The 25,987-nt window shown below is 40.0% G+C and overlaps 1 protein-coding gene across 2 annotated transcripts in view; it reads right to left on the reverse strand.

The window, feature by feature from the left end:
• rnf111 (ring finger protein 111) overlaps positions 1-25,987 on the reverse strand; it is a 54,546-nt gene that overhangs the window by 20,489 nt on the left and 8,070 nt on the right. For both annotated transcript variants that reach the window (XM_059356096.1, XM_059356088.1), the window contains exons 2-4: positions 20,214-21,174; positions 10,959-11,091; positions 139-293 (exon numbers count right to left, since the gene is read on the reverse strand). In XM_059356096.1, coding sequence (XP_059212079.1) covers positions 139-293; positions 10,959-11,091; positions 20,214-21,114 — 1,189 coding nt within the window. In that variant the 5' untranslated portion in view covers positions 21,115-21,174. The remainder of the gene's footprint in view (positions 1-138; positions 294-10,958; positions 11,092-20,213; positions 21,175-25,987) is intronic.

Consider the following 25,987-nt stretch of genomic DNA (forward strand, 5'->3'; position numbering starts at 1 on the left):
AAAAAAATAAATTAAAAATATATATATTATTATTATTTTGTAATTATTATTATTGTTTGTGTGTCTGTTTGTTAATTCACTGTTAAAAATCAATAAAAATCATTGAAACAGGGAACTTCTCCCTGCGTCTACTCTCACCGTCTTCGTCCACGGTGAGGTCCACCACCTCGCCAGCGTTCTGCCGCAGCGGCTGGATGACGGTGGAGAGTCGGTGGCGTCCTCGAGGCTCCTGGAGACGATTCTGGGAGCAACTGCTGGACCAGATCCTGCCCAGACCCCCCACGGACCGGGACCTGGACACACACAGAAAACACTGTTACAGCCAACAGGACCAAATGTTCTCACAGCTCAGCAGAGACACCAGACTCTCAGATCTCCTACAGGACACTTTGTTCTCTAACAGAACCATCATCAGACCTGGCAACCCGGGAGAAATCTGCAGAGGACCACTTCACAGACCTGGCAACCTGGATGCATTTAGCAGAATAAAACTAGACCTGAGAGTTCACTGACTGATAGTTTAAGAGCTGATATCTAGACATTTCCACGGTTTTATTAATAATGATTTTGGTTATTATCAAGAAAATCATCAGCTCTTAAATTAAACTCTTATCAGATATTTTTGTTGTTATCATTATATTTGTCCAAACAAATGAACCTTTAGTTGAACCAGACATTAAAATGAACAATAAACTGAAGAAAACAAGGGCCTAATAATATTTTCTGTGACTGTATGTAAATGCATAAGAACGTGCTTCATGTATCATTATTGATTCAAAGCATGGAGACTCAGCACACACGTTAAATATTAAAAATAATATTAGTTCTGTCTCTCTAGACAGCCGTCATGGAGGTCTGCACCCACAACCATCCCACCACCTAGGGCTGGGCGATATATCCATATAAAAGATGTATCGATATATTTTTAAATGTGATCTGGAATTAGACCATATCATTTATATCGATATAGTTAAAATATGCGCCCGTGATCTTGTTCCAGGCAAGCTGCAGCTTTTATTTAAGATATATTTTATTTAAATGTCACTGAATGGAGCTTTGATTTTAAAAAGGTTCTCCTGTTGTTCTACAGTATTTATGTTCACTCAGATCTGACTTTGACTGAACATTTGCTCTCACTTTGGGATAAAAATATCAGGATATATATCGTATATTGATATTCAGCCTGAATGTATCAGATATAACTTCTGGTCCATATCACTCAGCTCCACCTCCATCTAAACCATTCTCCTCCTTTATATCCCTCCTTTCTCTCTGGATCTCTCCTGTCCTTCCTCTCCTCTTCCTTTTAATTTCTCTCTGCCTGCTGCTCTCTGAGCCTGGAGGCAGAGTCCAGGGAATACCTGCCCCACAGCTGGAAACCAGCTGATCAGAGGAGGAGGAGGAGGAGGAGGAGGGGCCCCGGGGACCGGAGACTGTAGGGGAGGGCCGTAAAGCTGAAAGCATGGAGCTCTGAGGAGCTCTGAGGATATGTATATATATATATATATATATATATATGTGTGACGATGTGTGGGGTGTGACGATACTCTCAGCTCACGAGAACGAGACGAGACGAGATTTTAAGAAAACTACAATGACAAAATATCTGACTGGACCAACAGACTTTATTTAACCGAGTTAATGCATTTTGAAATGTTTTATTATAACTCTTTACATGCATGATGTAGGCATGAGCTTTGAATAAACTTCTTCTTCCACAACTTCATACTAAAACTAAAATTCATAAAAGTTAAAATAAGATAAATAAAAAAATAAAATCCCCCAGAGGGATGAATGAGACTCCAGAGGTGAACTATGCTAATCGCTTAGCAACAGTTTCGACCGTGATCCGTGATCACAAACACGACAGATTACACACGGGAGAGGCAGCTGTGGCCGTCATCGCTAACTGAACAACATCAGCTGATCAAAACAAAGCAGCATGGCTAATTATCATAAACATAGTGATGGTGAATTAACAGCATCACTAACTGTGCACAGAGTGTCTGGTGCTTGTTGTAAACAAACAGAGATCGCTAAGCTAACACCTCCTGCAGCAGCAGCACATACACACTGTACTGCTACAGAGCTAACTGTTAGCCTGTTAGAACATACACACTGTACTGCTACAGAGCTAACTGTTAGCCTGTTAGCACATACACACTGTACTGCTGCAGAGCTAACTGTTAGCCTGTTAGAACATACACACTGTACTGCTACAGAGCTAACTGTTAGCCTGTTAGCACATACACACTGTACTGCTACAGAGCTAACTGTTAGCCTGTTAGCACATACACACTGTACTGCTACAGAGCTAACTGTTAGCCTGTTGGCACATACACACTGTACAGCTACAGAGCTAACTGTTAGCCTGTTAGCACATACACACTGTACTGCTACAGAGCTAACTGTTAGCCTGTTAGCACATACACACTGTACTGCTAAAGAGCTAACTGTTAGCCTGTTAGCACATACACACTGTACTGCTACAGAGCTAACTGTTAGCCTGTTGGCACATACACACTGTACTGCTACAGAGCTAACTGTTAGCCTGTTAGCACATACACACTGTACTGCTACAGAGCTAACTGTTAGCCTGTTAGCACATACACACTGTACTGCTACAGAGCTAACTGTTATCCTGTTAGCACATACACACTGTACTGCTACAGAGCTAACTGTTAGCCTGCTAGCACATACATACTGTACTGCTACAGAGCTAACTGTTAGCCTGTTAGCACATACACACTGTACTGCTACAGAGCTAACTGTTAGCCTGTTGGCACATACACACTGTACTGCTACAGAGCTAACTGTTAGCCTGTTGGCACATACACACTGTACAGCTACAGAGCTAACTGTTAGCCTGTTAGCACATACACACTGTACTGCTACAGAGCTAACTGTTAGCCTGTTAGCACATACACACTGTACTGCTACAGAGCTAACTGTTAGCCTGTTGGCACATACACACTGTACTGCTACAGAGCTAACTGTTAGCCTGTTGGCACATACACACTGTACAGCTACAGAGCTAACTGTTAGCCTGTTAGCACATACACACTGTACTGCTACAGAGCTAACTGTTAGCCTGTTAGCACATACACACTGTACTGCTACAGAGCTAACTGTTATCCTGTTAGCACATACACACTGTACTGCTACAGAGCTAACTGTTATCCTGTTGGCACATACACACTGTACTGCTACAGAGCTAACTGTTAGCCTGTTAGCACATACACACTGTACTGCTACAGAGCTAACTGTTAGCCTGTTAGCACATACACACTGTACTGCTACAGAGCTAACTGTTAGCCTGTTGGCACATACACACTGTACAGCTACAGAGCTAACTGTTAGCCTGTTAGCACATACACACTGTACTGCTACAGAGCTAACTGTTAGCTGTTAGCTAACTGTTTATATATATATATAAACACACAGAGTTGGGAGTGAATAGTGTGATAAAAGAGTGGGGAGGCGTGCTGCTGCTGCTGCAGTGTGTCTGGTGTGTGTTGGTAGGCGTTGTGTTGTTGTGTTGTTGTGTTGTGTTGTTGTGTTGTGTTGGTGTATAATTGGCTGGGCTCCTCTGCTCCTCTGCTCCTCTGGGTCCCTGGGAGCCTCCTGGAGGAGCCACCAGGGAGGAGGTCCTAATTAAGGAGACCTGGGATTATTTTGTAAATATCTGTTTACCACCAAGATCTCCTGAGAGTCCAGCAACAACAGCACATAGTAAACATCAACACTATGGGAATGGATGGAGGGCTGGCAGGGATCAGGCTGGTACAGGAGACTAGAGACTAGAGACTAGACAGGAGACTAGAGACTAGAGACCAGAGACCAGAGACTAGAGACAGGAGACACAAGACCAGAGACCAGAGACCAGAGACTAGAGACAGGAGACTAGAGACCAGAGACTAGAGACTAGAGGCCAGAGACTAGAGACCAGAGACTAGAGACTAGAGGCCAGAGACTAGAGACTAGAGACCAGAGACCAGAGACTAGAGGCCAGAGACTAGAGACTAGAGGCCAGAGACTAGAGACCTGAGACTAGAGACCAGAGACCTGAGACTAGAGACTAGAGACTAGAGACCAGAGACTAGAGACCAGAGACCAGAGACTAGAGACTAGAGACTAGAGATTAGAGACCAGAGACTAGAGACTAGAGACTAGAGATTAGAGACCAGAGACTAGAGACTAGAGACCGGAGACTAGAGGCCAGAGACTAGACAGGAGACCAGAGACTAGAGACCGGAGACTAGAGGCCAGAGACTAGACAGGAGACCAGAGACTAGAGACCAGAGACTAGAGACCGGAGACTAGAGACCTGAGACTAGAGACCAGAGACTAGAGACCTGAGACTAGAGACTAGAGACTAGAGACTGAGAGTCGAGCAACAACAGTAAATAGTAAACAGACCAGATCACTGTGTACGGGTGCTAAACAGTTTGAGGAATCGAGCTTTGTGATTGGTTGTTGCTGTTTGTTTAGTTTTTCTGTATTAATCAGACTAACTGAGGCTCCGTTAACCAGGACGCTAGCAGGTAAAAACAACTACATCATTTTTATTGCAATCTTTTGTGTTTACTGTTTTTTGTGTGATTTTTGTGTGTTTTTATCTGTGTTTTTTGAAAAATGTTTTATTTTGTTGTGTTGTTTATCATTTTTTTTGTGGGTTTTTTGTGTTCTTAGGTGTTTTGAACCAGAGTGAATGTGGAAGAGTTCACTGACTGTTCCTCCATCTAACTTCCCTTTAGAGTCTCTATTTGACTTGTTTCTCACTCTGACTGTTTCTGGGAACATGTTCAGGTTGTTTATCATCAGCTGGAGAACATTATTAAACTAGTAGTTGAGGAGTTTTCTCCTCCTGACTCCTCCAGCATCATGTTTCACCTCCTCCTGCTGATAATTAACACCAGAAACATTCAACAACAGGATTTATACTGAAACACTGACGGCCGTTTGTCTTTCAGTCACACAAAGTTACAACATTCAGAAAGTATTCTGACTATACAGAGGAGGAAGAAGTACTCACATCCCTTATTTACTACAGTAAAAGTACTAATACACACTGTGAAATGACTCCACTACAGTAAAAGTCCTGCATTCACAACTTAATGCAGTAAAAGTACAAAACTATCAGCATCAAAATGTACTTAAAGTATCAAAAGTAAAAGTACTCGTTAAAAGACGGTAAAGTGATTTCCTTTGATGTTTTTGGGTGTTTAACACTCAAAGTAAAAGTCTTGTTTTCAAAACTAAATTATGTGAAAAAGTACCATCATCAACATGTACTTAAAGTATCTAATATTATGGTACTTTCTACCATTCTGCTACTGTTTATGTCCACAGCTGATGTGTAGAATCAGAGCAGGTTTTTATTGATATTGATCATATCAGCTCCATAATCTGAGTCCTGTCACTGACTGTCTGCTGCCAACACAGACTCAGCTCTGTTAAACTCTGGAACGTTCTGCTGGTGAACTCACTGGAGCCAACCGGACACAAACACCAGCCAATAAACATCCAGAGACACCAGAGCTGCTGTTCTGCTGCTGCTGGGGTTAAAAACATGGATCTGAACTTACACTTTCTGTACAAAATGTGGATCCTGAGAGCAGAAAGACTAAAACGTGTCCACAACACGTTAGAGACAGAAAATACCAGAACAATGATTAAAAAAACAGATCAGCCAGTAAATCTGCTGCATGGACAGATAATTTACCTTGACAAGATTTATTAAATTCAGATTATTAAATCTAGAAATAAGCATGTTGAACACTTCAAATAATAAATGAACTCTTAAACCAGATAAAGTAAAGCTGCCAGCAGTGATGAACTGGCCGAGCAGAGTGACCTGATGATTATTTGGTTCTTACCAAGATAGAAAAAACTTTTTGTGTGTTTTTTTTTGGTGTGTTTTTGTGCCTTTTATTGTCTTTTTTTTCTTTTTGTGTCTTTTTTGTGTGTGTTTTTTTGTCTTTTTATGTCTTTTTGTGACTTTTTGGGTCATTTTACGCCTTTTTGGTCATTTAGTGTCTTTTTACATCTTATTTTGGTCACAAAATGACCAAAAAAAGACAAAAAAAATGTAGAAAAGAGATAAATGAAAGCTGCCAGCAGTGATGAACTGACCGAGCAGAGTGACCTGATGATTATTTGGTTCTTACCAAGATAAAAAAAACTTTTTGTGTGTTTTTTTTCAGTGTTTTTGTGCCTTTTATTGTCTTTTTTTTCTATTTGTGTCTTTTTTGTGTGTTTTTTTTTTGTCTTTTTATGTCTTTTTGGGTCATTTTACGCCTTTTTGGTCATTTAGTGTCTTTTTACATCTTATTTTGGTCACAAAATGACCAAAAAAAGACAAAAAAAAAATGTAGAAAAGAGATAAATGAAAGCTGCCAGGAGTGATGAACTGGCCGAGCAGAGTGACCTGATGATTATTTGGTTCTTAAGATCAGGGATCAGTTAGATCATTGATCTTGTTTTTATCCTGTTTTAAACAAACCTTTTTATCAGAGTAGACACGGTGCTTTGTGGGTGTAGACCTACTTAGAGGCTGTAGCAGCTGAGTTATATAGGACAGATTATTATTATGATGATGTACAGCTGGATGATACTAATGCAGATCACAATGTTCACTGGACACTTTAGCTTCATTTTAAAGGCTGGAGTTCAGGTGTTGTTACTGAAAGGAAGATAAAGTTTGGAAGTTGGGTTAAAGAGACGACATCAAACATGACAAAGGAAAAAATCACAGACATTATTAGAAGGAAACAACATGTATGTTATACATATATATATATATATATATATATATATATATATATATATATATATTTCAGAGGCCTAAGGCCATACTGTTTATCATATTCAGGTTCTTATTGTTATCCATACTACTTTATTTTTATTTATTTACTTGTTTATTTTTATTTGATTCTTTTTTTTCTATTTGGGGGGGATAAGGAGAAAAAGTTTGCTCTGTTCCATGTAACAATGTCTATATTTTACTGTTTGATCTGCTGTAATTTACAGACAAAAACTAATAAACACTCTAATAAAAACAAAAACATAAAGTTGAACCTCAAACAACAAAAACTGGACATTAAAAGCGTGATGAAGGTAAATATCACGTTGGACTTCACACACACAGAATCACTGAATAACTGAATAACTCCAGCAACAATGTGAAATAGTTCCATCCAACAGCAGAAAGCAGCAGGGCCCTGATACAGTGTGTGTGTGTGTTAGTGTGTGTGTGTTAGTGTGTGTGTGTGTGTTAGTGTGTGTGTGTGTGTTAGTGTGTGTGTGTGTGTTAGTGTGTGTGTGTGTGTGTATGTTAGTGTGTGTGTTAGTGTGTGTGTGTGTGTGTATGTTAGTGTGTGTGTGCAGATGTATTGTGTCTGTAGTGAGTCATGTGGAGCTGCTGGAGTCAACAAAGTTCTTTTATGACAAAATATTAAACATCAAATGTTGTTTTTCCTGTTTTCATTAGTGTTAACGACCAATAAACTAATATAGAAACATACAGTTTTAATACAGCTACATAGAGTTTAAAGGGGCTCAGAACTAAATGACCCTCCAACCATCAAGCTGGGACACTCAGATAATTCTGGAGCTGATTTCACAGAAGCAGGAGCTTTAAATGTTCTTCTCAGAAAGAATAAATAACTGAGCATGAGCTCCTCTGGTTGATGCTTCAGCTGCTGTAAACAACCAGGCATGCAGCGTCTTCTCTCCCAGAGAGATCAGAGCTGAGTTAGCTCAGTTAGCTTAGTTAGCTTAGTTAGCTCAGTTAGCTTAGTTAGCTCAGTTAGCTTAGTTAGCTCAGTTAGCTCAGTTAGCTCAGTTAGCTTAGTTAGCTCAGTTAGCTTAGTTAGCTTATTTAGCTCAGTTAGCTCAGTTAGCTCAGTTAACCCTGAGAGAGCTGCAGCACCAACACCTCCACCTTTATCCTGAGACCTGTCTACTGGTCACCATCAACCCTTTATTCTCCTCTAACGGCTCCACATGCAACACTAACACAGTCTCAGGCCCCGGTTACACAATTTGTCATAATTTTGTCCTTTTTGTCATTATTTGTGTCATTTTTGTCATAATTTTGTCTTTTTGGTCATAATTTATGTCCTTTTTGTCATAATTTGTGTCTTTTTTTGTCATAATTTTGTCTTTTTGGTCATAATTTGTGTCATTTTTGTCATAATTTTGTCTTTTTGGTCATGATTTGTGTCATTTTTGTCATAATTTTGTCTTTTTGGTCATAATTTGTGTCATTTTTGTCATAATTTGTGTCCTTTTTGTCATATTTTTGTCTTTTTTGTTTGTTTTATTCAAATCCCTTTTTGTGTCACTGCTCTTCTAATGCACAATATGGGTCAAAAATTACCCATATCCATTTTTTAGCTAAGTAGCTTGCTAAGCTAACTACTTAGCTAACTTCTTGGCTAAGTAGTTAGCTTAGCAAGCTACTTAGCCAAGTAGTTAGCTATGTAATAATACAAAACCTTTTGTTCTTCATAAAGTATGAGAAGCAAAATGGAAACAATGATCAGTTATATTAAATAACATTATATTAAATAACATGAAGGGACTGAATGAGGGTCATTTTAGACCATGTTGTGCATTAGAAGGGTTAAAATATGTTGGTCATCAAAGGGTTAACTGAGGTTTCACAGTGAGGACATAAATCCAACTATCCGTCTAAACGTTAAGTCTTCTCCTGCAGCAGCGTGATCTGCTCCTCTAAAAACAGAGAGATTCTTACAAACTGGTTGTTTTTCCAGATTATTGCTTCATTCACTGCTTCCGTTTGTTGAGTTCAGTCACAAGTGTGTCAGGCTGATCAACACACTGATCACAGGATCCTCATCCTACTGCCTTACATATATCACTCCGATCAATAAGCTGTTTCACTGAGCCAGCAGCAGCCAAAGATCACCAACAGGAAAACATCAGACCTGAGGATCATCTGAGGACCAGAACAACACACAGGAGAGGAAGATCCAGCAGAAGAATGTTTGTTTTGTTACTAAATGTTTCTTTTTTTGTTTAAATTGAGACATTTGTTATCATTGTGTCATTTTTATCATGTAAATTGAGGGAGAAAAGGCAACATCGGCTTCAAGAATCGGCCCAAAACCCTTGGCAGCACATATCAGGATCAAGACTGAAGTCTGAGATTCTTACAAACTGGTTGTTTTTCCAGATTATTGCTTCATTCTCTGCTTCCGTTTGTTAGAGCAGTCACAAGGCTGATCAACCCTGAACACTGAATCACTGAATCACAGGATCCTCATCCTGCTGCCTGACATACATCAGCTCCAGATACAGAACCAACAGACATGAGGATTAAACACTACAACTGAGGGCTGAACTAACAGAGTAGAAGGACAAGAGGGAACCATGATGCTCTGAAGAAAGCAGAACAACAACACATGAGCAGTGACTGGGAGTGACTGGGAGTCACTGGGAGGTCTGTCCTCCCAGCAGACTCCAGACTCACAGAGGAGAAACAGAGAAAACAACAACACTCTGAAGCTCTAAAGGTTCATTTATCAACCTGCTGCTCCACTTCACTCCAACTGGAACACAGAACTACGTTTGGTTTACCCATAATAATAATACTAACACGACTAGAGAAGTGGGTTGTTATAGTTAACGAAAACTAACAAAATAACAACAACTGGAAATGAAAAAACATTTTCGTTAACTGGAATAAAAATAAAAAACAAGATTTTTAAAAAACAATAACTAACTGAAACTGTATTTTGTGGTTCCAAAACTAACCAAAACTAACTAAAATTATAGTGAAAATGTCCTTCGTTTTCATCTATCTGGTTTTATGACTTAATAAACTTATTGGGGCTGAGATGGATCAGACAAAGGAAATAAAGGAAACATTTATTGTGACCTTATTGAATCTGGACCCAACAAATACCCCATTACAAAACAACTACAACTAATAAAAACTAAACTAAAACTAATAAAAACTAAACTAAAACTAATAAAAACTAAACTAAAACTAATACAAACTAAACTACAACTAATACAAACTAAACTACAACTAATAAAAACTAAACTACAACTAATAAAAACTAAACTACAACTAATAAAAACTAAACTAAAACTAATAAAAGCTAAACTAAAATTAAGCATTTTCCAAAAAATAAAAACTAATTATAGCTAGCAAACTCCCTCTAAAAACTCAAAACTGAATTTGAAAAAAAAAATTGACAACGAAATTAAAACTAAAACTGATGAAAAATCCAAAACTATTATAACCTTGCTAGAGAAGTGGGTTGAACTTTGCTCAGTGTTTTTGTTAAAATGAGGCGTTTGGTGTCTCATTTGGAAATAACACTTGGTGGTGTACCTCAGGAGTCAATATTAGGTCCTCAACATGTTTAGTTTGTAGATGCTGCACACAATAACAAAATGCTAGTCAGTCATTGGGTGTAACTCTAGTTCTATAGCCGTGTTTCCTTTCGTGTCTCAGGCCACGCCCCTCAAATGTCTCAGGCCACGCCCCTCTTATGTCCACTCACTCTGCGTGTCTCCATGACAACAAAAGGCCCCCAGAGGGATTTAGAGACTCCGGAGGACGTCACATTCGTCACAGATTAAACACGGGAGACGCAACTGTGGCCGCCGTCACTAACTGTGCACAATGACCGCCACTGATCACAAACAAACCAGCTAAATATGCTAATATGCTAAATATGCACAGCGTCTCCGCTGATTATAAACAAACGGACATGCTAACTGTACGCAAAGTGTCCGCCGCTGGTCGTAAACAAACCGGCATGGCTAACTGTACACAAAGTGTCTGGTGCTTGTTGTAAACAAACAGAGATCGCTAAGTGAACACCTCTCTCTCTCTCTATATATATATATGGGACATTATATAAGCACATGATGTAACCGGCTGCTGAAATACTCGGGGGGGTGGGGGGGTTTCGTACCTGAAACCATCTCCGACCGTGACGATCTCCACCTCGCTGTCCGTTGAGGTGACGTTGATCTCCTCGCTGGCAGGAACAGCAGGAGGAGGAGCAGGAGTCGCCTCGATCACCACCACGTCCTCATCCAGGGCCCCTGAACACAACAGCTGATTCAGTACCAACAACAGAAAACATCCAGTAACAGAAAACATCCAGTAACAGAAAACATCCAGTAACAGAAAACATCCAGTAATGGATTTTACTTTGAAAAATCAACCGTGATCTTATCAAGACAATGTAAAAACATTATAGATCATGGGTCTTTTTTGGAAATGGTGTCTTTTTTTTTAGGAATTTTGTGTCTTTTTAAAATAATTTTGTGTCTTTTTTGGTATTTTGTGTCTTTTCAAAGTAATTTAGTGTTTTTCAGTCATTTTGTGTCTTTTTTGTAATTCAGTGTATTTTTTGGTCATTTTGTGTCTTTTTTTTTGTAATTTTGTATCTTTTTTTGGTCATTTTGTGTCTTTTTTTGGTCATGTTGATACTGCCTCCAGCGGCCCCCAGGTAATTTGAGTTTGAGACCCCCGTTATAGATGGAGTTTGAACTTTCCAACAGTCCTTGAACAGATCATCGGTTACAGTTTTTTGTTAAAAAAATGGAACCAAAAGGAAGCATAAAACTGTTACATTTCTGTCAAACTTTATTCTACGTGTCTCATTTAAAAAGTCACAAAAATAAACTGTTTGTAATAACCAGATCCTGTTAAAAACATCAAACTCTCCTCAGAGACACTGAATACATGATTGATTCTGCTCATGTTACAAATATTCACTGAGAATGTGACACAAAAGACATTTTTGTCTTTTACTCAGGGATTTCTTACATTAAAGGCAGCTATAAAGGAACAAACAAACAACAAATAAACACATTTAAGTTGGTTTCTACTCTCATGAAGCAAAGACTTTTCCAGCTTTTATTTTCAGGAAGCCTGCGCTCTTTTTCTTTCTCTTAAAGCGAGAGAGTTGTGCAAGTGGCCGGAAAGTATTTCTCCAGTTTCATCATGTTAACAGCAGCAGCAACATCAGGCTCAACAGTTTAACAGCAGAAATGTAGGTCAGCTCTGTCTGCTCTGGGATTGGCCGGTTTCTTCTTCTGTTCCCAAACCTGCCGTGTGATTGGTTCAGATCTCACTTCATCTGCCTGGACTGAACACTAGCCCCGCCCCCTCAGGTGTGTTCACTGACAGGAGGTGTTGTAACAAGACATCAGAGAAGAAGAAGAAGAGAACTAAGTGGACTCATTTTCTAAATTATAATAATTAAAGACTATTTTCTTAAACAATTTAGTTTAAAATTATTGCAATTTTCATATAATGAGCGCTTAAAAACATTGTGACACAAAAAGCCAAAACACTCTGTCCTCTCCTCTCTGCTCTGTGTAAACAGATTTTCAGTGAATATTTGTCATGTGACCGTTCGTCTCAGCAGAATCAACCATAACTTTTGTTGAGGAGCAGAATTTATTGTTTTTAACAGGATCTGGTTATTACAATGAGTTTTAAATGAGACATGCAGAATAAAGTGATTTTAACTGGAACCAGTTCCCACAGGGAGGCTGGTTCATCAGTCACTGCTGAAACCAGTTACAGTCATGATGACGAACTAATCTGAGACCAACGCATCATTCTGCTGCCGAGGCCTCGGGGGGCCGAGGGGGCGCCGCCTTCACAAATACATTAACTGAACACAGATTCATCTACAGCAGGGGTCCCAAACTCTAATTACCTGGGGGCAGTATCAAAATGACCAAAAAAAGACACAAAATGACCAAAAAAAAGACACAAAATGACCAAAAAAGACACAAAATTACCAAAAAAAGACACAAAATGACCAAAAACAGTAATTAAAGGGACCTTCCACACACAACACGGTAAAGTGCCATTCATTAAACTTTCATATCAAGGTGGGGGCCACAAAATATCGTCACGAGGGCCACAATGGGCCCGCGGGCCGCCAGTTTGAGACCCCTGGACTACAGGTTGGTGTTGGGGTTTGAAGCCCAGACACCAATCTCTGATTTGAGTCCAGGGGGTGAAGATCAGATACAGCATATAGATTATATAGATTATATATATATATTATATATATATTATATTCTGGTGTCTGCTTCTAATTGCCGTCTTTGTGTCAGTGAGAGTTGCTGACTCACATCTGGTCAATGAGTCAAATTATAAATCTGTCCCACATTCTTCCCAACCTTTTCCCAGCACCTCGTCTCAGTCAGCCAACATCAATAATCCTTTAAGACGTCACACCAATGTATGTTTCATATTGTGAAACGTGCTATTACAACATTGTAGCTGCTCTTTTCCATTCAGGTGATTTGGGCTTAAAAGAAGCTTAACAGAAGTCTTTGATACGAGCCTTCGTCTCTTTTAACTCTTTTTTAGTTTTGGTCTATTTTGTCCATTTTTGAACACTTTTCATTCTGCCTGTATAAACCACTTTTAAAACGTTTAATCTGCAAAGTTGGTGTCATGTTTCCCATTTTGAACCCAAAAAACAGCAAAAACAACAACTTATAATTAGATTTTTAAAATTATGTTGTTGTTTTTTATTTTACTTTCAACATCTAAGAGAACATCTACAGTCCTGGAAACATTATCAGACCTCCTTGTTTTCTTCAATTAATTGTTCATTTTAATGTCTGGTTCAACTAAAGGTTCATTTGTTTGGACAAATATAATGATAACAACAACATTATCTGATTAGAGTTTAATGTACGAGCTGATATCTAGACATTTAACATGGTTTTATTGATAATAATCATTATCAGGCATTAAAATGAACAAGAAACTGAAGAGAAAACAAGGGTGGTCTAATCATTTCTTCCATGACTGTAGTTCCAGATCCTCAGTTCTTCACTTTGAGCATCCTCAGTTCTTCACTCTGAGCATCCTCAGTTCTTCACTCTGAGCATCCTCAGTTCTTCACTCTGAGCATCCTCAGTTCTTCACTCTGAGCATCCTCAGTTCTTCACTTTGAGCATCCTCAGTTCAGTTCTTCACTCTGAGCATCCTCAGTTCTTCACTCTGAGCATCCTCAGTTCTTCACTTTGAGCATCCTCAGTTCAGTTCTTCACTCTGAGCATCCTCAGTTCTTCACTTTGAGCATCCTCAGTTCTTCACTTTGAGCATCCTCAGTTCTTCACTTTGAGCATCCTCAGTTCTTCACTTTGAGCATCCTCAGTTCAGTTCTTCACTCTGAGCATCCTCAGTTCTTCACTTTGAGCATCCTCAGTTCTTCACTCTGAGCATCCTCAGTTCTTCACTTTGAGTATCCTCAGTTCTTCACTTTGAGCATCCTCAGTTCTTCACTCTGAGCATCCTCAGTTCTTCACTCTGAGCATCCTCAGTTCTTCACTCTGAGCATCCTCAGTTCTTCACTTTGAGCATCCTCACTTCTTCCTGAACGTCTACATGTGTGTTTTGTGAATAAAAATGAAGAAATTGTCTTTTTAGGCTCCGTTTCCATGATAACGGTCTGAACAGAAGGCGATAAAGTGGCGTCTTCACTTTTTATTCCAAGTGAATTTTGACTATTGACTTTGACTAAAAGAGGGGCTAAAATATTGTTTCCATGCTGCAGATCATATGATAACAGTAGTTCTGGTTTTCATTCTCGGGCGGCCATGATTTTCCAAACATATGCACAGGAAACGTTCAGGTTGGAAACCAGGAAGACCGATCTGGATTTTTTAGATTTCCTACTTACAACGGATCAAAGATGTTCAGATTAACTGTTAGTGACATTCTACTAAAGTCAATCAACAGCAGATCCCTTCAAATCTGGCTACTAGCATTTAAAATAACATTATAAGGCAGGGATGGGCAACTGGAGGCCCGGGGGCCACATACGGCCCTCACCCTCACCTGAAGTGGCCCTCAGTACAACTACATGCATCTGAGCATGAAATCTTAAAAGTTCAGTGTAAAAATGCACAAAATGACTTCTAGTAATTAATGTTGGTCTGCTGTTCTTGCACTGATGAAAAAGAAATCACAGTAAGTGGCAAATTAGTGTTAGATAATTTATCTTGTTTTAAGAGTAAATTTCTTATTTTAAGTGTTCAACATGCTTATTTCTATCTTTAATAATCCTCATTTAAGAATATTGTCAAGTTTAATTTCCCTCAGATTTAGTGTTTTATCTGGTTTTAGACTAAACACCTTTTTTGCAGCGTACATGCATTAGAGCATGAAATATGTTAAGTTGCTGCACTGTAAACATATTTAAATGTCAGTTTCATCATATCTGGTTAGTGTCTGCTCCTATATGTGGCCCTGTGGTGGTGTTGATGATAAACTTGTTGCTCCCTGCAGCATTAAGTTGCCCATCCCTGCTCTAAGGTGAGTTAGAAGCTCCGTTACTGTGAGTGATGAACAGACTCTGTGGAGTAGAAGTGAAGTGAACAGTGTTTGTGTGCTCATCACTATGTGCCTCAGCATGTTCCCCTGTGTGTTTCTATTGCAGTCGTCTCCTGAGAGCTGCTGCTTAGCACCCTGTTAGACGAGCTGCTGCTGCTGGACTCTGGAGGAGCTTCATGTGGTTACACAACAACAACAACAACAGCTCACGACAACGTGGAGAGACCTGGGACCGCCGTACGCTGCTTCAGGTTAAAAACTACTACTGATGTCTGCAGAGTAAACTCTGATCTAATGTGTCAAAAGCTCATGTGAGGACTTCACAACTCAACACCACACAGGATAAACTAATTAAAAGGTGCAATAAAACAGACATGTGCAACACAACTGATATGTGCAAAACATTCAATCTACATCATCTATAAATTATAGCATTTTCAGTAGCCATTTATTTATCTTTATACTTATTTATTACATCACATGTCCTTGTTGTTGTCCTTGTTTAGCTCGGTATTTTTAAATGTTTTACTCATGTTGTTTTGTGTTATGATTGTCATAACTATGCACCTTATGCAGCGGCACTTTCTATTTGGTTGTATAGTTGATATATAATGATAATAAAGACTGTTTGATTTGATTTGATTTGATTTGATTTGAAACTCAAAAATCCAGCTGTGAGCTGCATTCAGATATTGTTTCTTCACATTTAATATCTATTCTCTTCTGTTGACCTCAGATTAAAGGTGTGATCACATTCATGCAGTAGATGTGGTGAAGATAAAGATAAACTGTTTCTCGGCTTTCAGCTGTGATGAAGAATGGAAGAGTTTAGTGAAGAGTTTATTGTAATATTAGTTTAGGAGATTCTCTCATTAGACTGTTTTAACTTGGTCTAAACCCAGAGGGGCAGAACATCAATTATCATCAACAAGTTAAGTTAATGTGTGTTTGTTATTACAGGCAGAATGAGTGATTGATTAACATGTAGAAACATTGATAAAGCAGCACGTCACAGTGGTTCAAGTCTTAATGTTACAGACACGCTGCAGAATAAACAAGAGCTGTTTCAAAGAGTATGGAGACGTTTTATACATTATATTAAGAAATAATCTGGCTCTTTAATAAAGGAACCTGGAGCAGAATAATTTAAACCCTCTGTATATTTATACTGATGGTTATTTGCTCTTTCTGAATGGATCCTGAAGGACTCTTGTTCTTTAACTTTGCTCCCTTTGGTCGCCATCTTCTTCTGTGTTTGCTTGCTTTATGTTTTTCTTGTGACCTATGTGTCAATTTTGTAGAACAAAACTCAATAAATATATTGTTGAAAAGAAGAAGGTGTGATGAGAGTGTTTCCTGTCTGCTGTAACTCTTTACATTTGAAGGGAAGGTTTCATCTCCCTGCTGTAAACAAACGCTCTGTTTCCCTGCAGACTTCTTGTTTCTATGTGAAGCTCGTCACCAAACAGAGTTTCTCCCACCTGCCTCCTCCTCCTCCTCCTCCTCCTCCTCCTCCTCCTCCTCCTCCTCCTCCTCCTCCTCCTCCTCCTCCTCCTCCTCCATACAGACACAACAACTAACTTTCCATCCTGCCCCCCTGAGGGCCACAGCAGCAGAAATACAGCTGAGAGGCTAAATGCTACACGAGGACAACAACCAGGCAGTAGAAGTAGAGCTAGAAGCTTTTTAAAGCTTATAGTGTTTAAATAGAAGGAGTATTTCATATGCACGCTGGACCACTGGGCCACTTCTTCACTGGAAGCTACACTTCACATTTAGGAGCCTTATAAAATAATATAAAGGTGTTGTTGTGTTGTTGCAACAGGCTCACTGGGCCGTTTTTAATATGGGAGCCAATGAGGCTGTTGGTGGTGTTGGTGGATCATCTGTGCGTCCTACGCCCAAACTATAACTCTGACAGCTTTACCAGAGGATTGTGAGGGAGAAGACTAATTTTCCTACGTTTCTATGTATAAATTATTTCTGTAGAGTGGAATTTGCGGCCTGGAGCGCAGTTTTCAAATTTATTTTTTGACATATTTTTCTCTCCCTCTACACTCTGAGCGATGACATCACACACTGTGACACGAACATTCCGTGCAATACACACCCATTATAATCTCAGAATTTCTCCAAAAATGATCATGGTCATTGAACAGGGATTGATAAAAAACTATATGACCTATCGAAACGTGGATTAATACACCGATACACAAGACTTGTGTCTACTGTTTAAAGTTTAAATGGAGTCTCTAGGTGAAATTATGCCGGAGAAGTAGACGTTTAAAAATCTCCAATTATTGGTCTTTTCGACTTACATCGCGAAAAATTTGCTTTCCGATGCTCCTTGAACAGATCATCGGTTACGAAAGTTTCCGTTAGAAAAAGTAACCTAAATGAAGCTTCAAACTGTGATATTTCTGTCAAAATAACTGTATTCTCCGTGTTTCATTTCACCAACATGAAACCGTCTGGAACATCTAGATCCTGAAACGACAGTTCACAGGATTAAAAGCTCAATAAATGTCTATTATTAAGGTTATTCCAACTGAAATACAACATGTGCAACACAATCAACCGTTTCTGTTTCCAGTTGCTCAACACGTTGACCTCGTCTCTGCACCGCCCGTTTCTGTTTCTCTCTTCTGCTTTTCACTGAATATTAATTCACATTGCATCACTGTGCTTCAATTAAAATGTTAATTCATGCTGTTTTTTGATGCTGGAGCCTTTAGGAGACTCAGTTTCATGATTCAGACTGAAGGACTCCTGTTGGCTGAATACGTCCTGTTGATGTTTATTAATCTCATAATACAGTTAGAAACCCTGATATAGTGGACACGCCATCTAAAAACTGCTTTATGGATATATAAATATATTAACTACTCCACCAGGACGTGTTTGCTTCGTGTTGGTTTTGTAGGTTTGTGCTGCTAAGAACTTCCTGTTGGTCTGAAATGCTTTAAGTCAGGGGTCTCAAACTGGCGGCCCACGGGCCAATTGTGGCCCTCGTGACGATATTTTGTGTCTTTTTTTGGTTATTTTGATACTGCCTCCGGCGGCCCCCAGGTAATTTGAGACCCCTGCTTTAAGATATAAGATATAGTCGGCATAAACATAACTTAGATAGAATACAGACATTAGAGCTGGGTGATATATATCCATATAAAAGATATATCCATATATTTTTAAATGTGATATGGAATTAGACCATATTAATCACAATATACTATATACTATATACAACATAGTGCAAATTAAGTGAAGATTATTGGAGTGATCAAAACTTTGGATGGATGTTTATCACTATTATAGATACCACTGTCATAAAATATCAGGATAGATATTGTATATGGACATTCAGCCGTAATATATCAGGACATGACTATAGGTCCATATGTCCAGCCCTACAGAGGTTATAAAGCATCATAGAGACAGTTAGGTAGAGGAGGTTTATTTACCTGATTATAAAGCATCATATAGAGAGTGTATGTGTATTTACCTGATTATAAAGCATCATAAAGAGAGTGTAGGTGTATTTACCTGATTATAAAGCATCATATAGAGAGTGTAGGTGTATTTACCTGATTATAAAGCATCATAAAGAGAGTGTAGGTGTATTTACCTGGTTATAAAGCATCATATAGAGAGTGTAGGTTGTATTTACCTGGTTATAAAGCATCATATAGAGTGTAGGTGTATTTACCTGGTTATAAAGCATCATATAGAGAGTGTATGTGTATTTACCTGATTATAAAGCATCATAAAGAGAGTGTAGGTGTATTTACCTGATTATAAAGCATCATATAGAGAGTGTAGGTGTATTTACCTGATTATAAAGCATCATAAAGAGAGTGTAGGTGTATTTACCTGGTTATAAAGCATCATATAGAGAGTGTAGGTTGTATTTACCTGGTTATAAAGCATCATATAGAGTGTAGGTGTATTTACCTGGTTATAAAGCATCATATAGAGAGTGTAGGTGTATTTACCTGGTTATAAAGCATCATATAGAGAGTGTAGGTGTATTTACCTGGTTATAAAGCATCATATAGAGTGTAGGTGTATTTACCTGATTATAAAGCATCATATAGAGAGTGTAGGTGTATTTACCTGGTTATAAAGCATCATATAGAGAGTGTAAGTGTATTTACCTGATTATAATGCATCATAAAGAGAGTGTAGGTGTATTTACCTGATTATAATGCATCATAAAGAGAGTGTAAGTGTATTTACCTGATTATAATGCATCATAAAGAGAGTGTAGGTGTATTTACCTGATTATAATGCATCATAAAGAGAGTGTAGGTGTATTTACCTGATTATAATACATCATAAAGAGAGTGTAGGTGTATTTACCTGATTATAATGCATCATAAAGAGAGTGTAGGTGTATTTACCTGATTATAAAGCATCATATAGAGAGTGTAGGTGTATTTACCTGGTTATAAAGCATCATATAGAGTGTAGGTGTATTTACCTGATTATAAAGCATCATATAGAGAGTGTAGGTGTATTTACCTGGTTATAAAGCATCATATAGAGAGTGTAAGTGTATTTACCTGATTATAATGCATCATAAAGAGAGTGTAGGTGTATTTACCTGATTATAATGCATCATAAAGAGAGTGTAAGTGTATTTACCTGATTATAATGCATCATATAGAGAGTGTAGGTGTATTTACCTGATTATAATGCATCATAAAGAGAGTGTAGGTGTATTTACCTGATTATAATACATCATAAAGAGAGTGTAGGTGTATTTACCTGATTATAATGCATCATAAAGAGAGTGTAGGTGTATTTACCTGATTATAATGCATCATATAGAGAGTGTAGGTGTATTTACCTGAGGCGACAGCAGCGCTAGCATTAGCGTTAGCGTTAGCGGTGGCGTTGTGGCTGCTGGTGCTGCTGACGTCCACGTAGAGTTCGTCTTCGGCTTCGGTGGACGACGGAGACGAAGAGTCGCTGCTCAGCTCGTCGCTGGAGCTGCTGCTGCTGTGGAGCAGAGCGTACTTCCTGCTGGCGATCACCTCCCTCTTCTTCCTCTGCAGCAGGAGCCGCTCCTTCTGCTTCTGGGTGCGGGGCCCTCCTCCAGGAGCCGTTTTCACGAAGCGTTTCCTGTGCGGGGGCCTCCGGCTGCTGAGGCACGGGCGCTTCAGCAGCACCGCCTCCTCCGACCGGACCCACTTATGGGAGCGGGACCCCCGCGTCCGGCCCAGGACGGGCCGCAGGCCGGCCCCGGGGGCCCCTCCTGGCGCCAGGGCGGCGGGGGCCTTGTGCTGGCCCCCCGTGGCCCCGGCCTCCCCCTCCTCGTCTGAGCTCAGAGTGTCCGAGTCCCCGAAGCGCAGACTGGAGGACGGGGAGGAAGCACAGTCACTGAACGAGGACTCGTGGTTGTGTTCGTCCTCGCTGGGGGCCTCTAACAGTTCTACTCGGGGCCGCTGGGGGGCCAGGGAGCTCTCGCTGATGTGGCCCTCCTTCAGAGAGCAGTCCGAGGGCCCCGCCTGTTGGCCCTTTCTTTTCCTGCGCCCGGGGAGGGTCCTCTCCGAGTCCCTGTGGGGCCCCGAGTCCCTCAGGGGCCGATGCCTCGACTCACACAGCGTCTCGAACTCTCCGCCGGCCTTCCCGATCACCTCCATGCTGGGGGGGAAGCTCTTGGCTGCCTCCATGGGCTCCGGGGTCACCAGGGGCTCCTTCAGGTGCTCCTGTCTGCTGGGGGCCTCAGACGGCACCTCACTCTTCATGGTGGCTTCGTCCTCAGAGGGCCAACAGCCTCGGGGCCTAGACGTCGGACATCTCACAACCTGCAGACAGACAGACAGACAGAAGAGTTAGAGGAAACTCTGAAACTAACCGTTATTATTATCATTATGGATTCATCTGTCCATCATCTACACCAGGGCTCTCAATGACCTGGGGGCCGCTGGGGCCACTATCAAAATGACAGAAAAAAGACACAAAATAACCAAAAAAAGACACAAAATGACCAAAAAACGAATTAAAGGGACCTTCCACACACAACACGGTAAAGTGCCATTCATATAAAACTCACATCAAACTTTCATATCAAGGTGGGGGCCACAAAATATCGCCACGAGGGCCACAATTGGCCCGCGGGCCGCCAGTTTGAGACCCATGCTTTAAACAATGAATCGATTAGTTGTTTGGTGAATAAAATGTATAAAAATATCAATGAGTGCTCCCAAACCACAAGATGACGTCCTCAAATCTCTTGTTTTGTCCACAAACCAAAGAGATATTCAGTTTATTGTCATAAAGGAACAAAGAAACCAGAAATATTCACATTGAAGAAGCTGAAATCAGAGAATTTGGACTTATTGTCTTTAAAAAAAACTGCTCAAACCAATTATTGGATTATCAAAATAGTTGAGGATTAATTTAATAATTGATTATTGATCCATTAATCCAATAATTGTTGCAGCTCTACTGTGAAAGGAACGATCATGAGAAAATAAAAAGTTAAAATTAAAAGCAAGACATCAGATTAAATCTTGAGGATGTAAGTAAATAAATTCAAAGTTCAAATGTCAGTAATAAATCCAGGAAGATGTCAAGATCAACATACATTTCTTATGCTAAAATGTCATTTTGGTCAGAAAAAACAGCCGTTTAGCTGCTACAATGTGTTAGAAATGTGATTAAATCTATAATAATATGGAATCATTTAACTTTCAAACAGCGTTTAAGGAATTATCTCCTTTCTGCTTTTTTGACAAGTTCAAACACTAGAGTCATTGATGAGATAAAGGACAGAATATCACCATGGCAACGTAAAGGGTTGAATAAAAATAGAAAAGCAACTGCAAGGTCGGAAATACCTACGTAGGATAAATAAAAATAGTTCGTAAAAACATAAAAAAAGAGACAAAAATCTGTGATTTGGTGAAAACAAAATGCATCATCGTCCTTCTGACTCTTTGTCCCGATCGGAAATATTTAATCAGTCGTTCTCGTTATGAATCAACTTACTGCAGCTTTAACAAATGCTGTATTACAGATTATTTTCTATCAAGCAGCAGCTCACAGAACTAAACAACATAAACACAATAAAACGTGTTACGTGTTGTTCAACGTGTCTAATCAGTCTGTTTGTTTGTTGGTATGAATGAAAAACATCTTGACCCCAAACAGCTGATTAAAGAAGTCAAAGAGTCAAAGATGATTGTGAGGTTTGTTGCTGATTCCAGCCAGTGTTTCAGTCAGACCAATGAAAACAGACCTCAGATATCCAGCATGGAGCTGTTATCATGTTTGTGTCCTGACTTCAGGACTTTCTGTCTGTTTCCAGAGGAAAGAGTCTCTGAGTTCAATCTCAGTCTCAGTCTCTCAATGTTCTCATCTAAATGATGAGAACATGGTGATCATGAGCAGGAGACACCAGCCTCCTTCAGACTGTGATATTAACGTCTGTGAGGTGTTTCTCCTCCAGTCTGAAGGTCTCAGAAGTCTAACGGGGACCAGGAGATCTCTCTGTCCTCCTCCAGTCACTAACAGACGGGTTCAATGTTCCTGATTGTTTGAATGGTACCAATGTGAGCCGACTAGACGAAAAATATGTGGCGTATGTTATTTGTGTGATCAACAGAGTTGTTCCGGTTCTGATACCAGAATCAGAAACTGCTCCGATACTGACGAAAATCCTGCATCAGTATCATCGAGTCCAGCACCGATCTGATACCACGTAGCTGATTAAATCAGTAATCTATTTACTGGTTCGCTCCATTAAGGTTCTTCTTCTTCACCGCTCTTAAAACGGCAGCACTGTGCTGCAACTACGCGCTACGCGTCTGTTTGTTTGTTTATCTGCGTGGGGAAGCGTTGAAGCTGTCGGCCTCGTCGTTCTGATTCACCGTGCTCAGTCGAGGAGCGTTGGCCGTCGGGACAGTCGACTCGTCGGGTCCTCTGATTGGCCGTGTGCTGGCTATGGGCGGATCTGATTGGCGGTGCTCCAGCGAATCAGCGCGGTGTGTGACGAGAGTAAACATAAACAACATAAACACGAGTCAGAGAGCATCAACGACCATCAGTTCAGCCGGAGACTGTTCTGCTGCGAAGCTTTGATTTCTAAAACGTCTAAAACGTCTCAACACTAATAACTAGCTTCATGCTGTGTGCGCTTCTTCTATCTACTTCTTCTATGGTTTCTCCGTTACGTCATTTCCTGTTTTCCTGTTGTGGATCACAGTCAGGAGACTAGCGCCCCCCGTTGTCAGGGAGACATATTGCATCAGAACGTACAGGCTGCTGTGTAGTCGGCGGTCGTCATAGCGATGTGTTTCACTGCTTTTTTTCCACCCGACTGTTTCTGACGAGAGGCGACAGAATCGTTGGATAAGAGCTCGTTGGCGTTGGGTCCCATCGGGTCCTATCGGGTCCCATCGGGTCCTATCGGGTCCCATCGGGTCCCATCGGGTCCCAACGGGTCCCAACGGGTCCTATCGGGTCCTATCGGGTCCCATCGGGTCCTATCGGGTCCCGTTGGGTCCCATCGGGTCCCAACGGGTCCTATCGGGTCCTATCGGGTCCCATTGGGTCCCATCGGGTCCCAACGGGTCCTATCGGGTCCTATCGGGTCCCATTGGGTCCCATCGGGTCCCAACGGGTCCCATCGGGTCCCATCGGGTCCCATCGGGTCGGTGTGTGGGGCCTTAAGAGGGACGACTGATGCTCTAATGCATGTTTAACAGTATAAATAGGAATACAAAAGGTTTGAAGCTAATAAAAAATAACCACTTACTGTGATTTCTTTGTTTTCAGTGCAGACCAACATTAATTACAAGAAGTCATTTTGTGCATTTTTACACTGAACTTTTCAGATTTCATGCTCTAATGCATGTAGTTGTACTGAGGGCCACTTCAGGTGAGGCTGAGGGCCGTATGTGGCCCCCGGGCCTCCAGTTGACCAGCCCTGGGTTACACCAACTGACACTGTGTTAGACATGTTATTGACTGATTCACTGTGACATGAATCACTCAGGTTGTTGTTGTTGTTGTTGTTGTGCAGTGAATCAGTGTGTTTATTGTGAGTGTGTAGAAAGTTGGCCCACGTGGTGAAAACGCCTCCAGCATCACTATGATGTGATGTAATCAGATAAATAGAGTAAATGATGAAGCTGGAGGAGCTCAGTGAGTTAGAACATCTTGTCCTGATCAGAGTCTCTGAAGAACCACTGATGGAACACAAGAACTCAAGAAAATACAAACCAAAGCCTTCACGTCCTTATTGTTCCCTCACAATAATATTCAGCACATTAACCCTTCAATGCTCAACATATAAACACCTTCTAATGACCAACATGCTCTAAAATGACCCTCATTCATTCATCTCCATGTTATTAATGCTGCTGTCTGTCTGAATATCTGTTTTTATTACAACAGATCATTATGTCCATTTTACCTTTCATACTTTATGAAGAAAAATTGTTTTTGTATTATTACGAGGGCCGGGACTAGATTAAAAAAATAATCTAATTAATTAGAGGCTTTGTAATTAATTAATCTAAATTAATCGCATTTTAATCGCATATAAATATTTGACCAGTGAGAAGTATTTTTTTTCACATGGATTTTTAGTAAACCATTGAATAATGACTGAATACATAAGCTTAAGCAACAACAATATTGTTTATTTTTGTTCAAGTCCAACAGACCAGTGCAGTTTTTGCCATTAAGTGTAGCAATATCATATTTATAAATATAGTACATTTCATAAATCCAGGTAGCCTATAGGTAGGTAGACCTTCTGTAGACTAGAATACTTTGGTTTTTGAAGTAAAACACAATCCACGCTAGCTAGCACGCTAGCCGCTAGCTGCTATATGTTTAGCATTGAGGTGATACTTGAGGCTGGATGTGTTGCTATGGTGATATGTGAATTCCTTGTTGCCTAGCAACACAACCATGCTCTTATGGACGCTTCCATCCGTTGGTTTTTAGTAACTAAATGTCCCATCATCCACGGGGCCAACCAAAGGTCTCATCAGCTTCTTCCTTCATGTTCACTGTGGTTTGTTGTTGTCTCAACTCATCAACGCTAGTTGGTGCTCCAGTATAATCGCTCCTCCTGAAACTCATCCAGGGAGAAACGTTCCGCCACGCAAAAATAAGTGCCATTAAAATGCTTCAATTTTTTTAACGCGTTAATTTTTGTGTAATGAATTAATCTTAATTAACGCGTTAAAGTCCCGGCCCTAATTATTGCATCAAGTTTACACACATGGGTCTAAAATGACCTTGTGCATTAGAAGAGTAGTGATACAAAAAGTGATTCACTAAATGAACAATGTGACTATATGTGTAACCATGTTTGTCTTATTTTGAAGGTTTAACTTTAAAAGAGTTGTTAGAACCACCAGGTTACATTAGAAAATCACAGATTTTAACATTTGAGACTTATTAGAGCCACCAAATAATAATTTACATTGGAAAAAAACACCAATTTAATAGGATAATTAATATTTGTGTTTTCTTTGTCAGGTTTTAAATTGGTGACAACATATAAACAGCTTCTAATGACCAACATGGGTCAGAAATCACCTTGTGACTTAGAAGAGTAGTGATAAAAAAAGGGTTTTATTCAAAAAGTAAGAAATGAAA

This window comes from Centropristis striata, chromosome 2, assembly GCF_030273125.1.
Source record: "Centropristis striata isolate RG_2023a ecotype Rhode Island chromosome 2, C.striata_1.0, whole genome shotgun sequence".
In the NCBI taxonomy this organism is placed as follows: Eukaryota; Metazoa; Chordata; class Actinopteri; order Perciformes; family Serranidae; genus Centropristis; species Centropristis striata.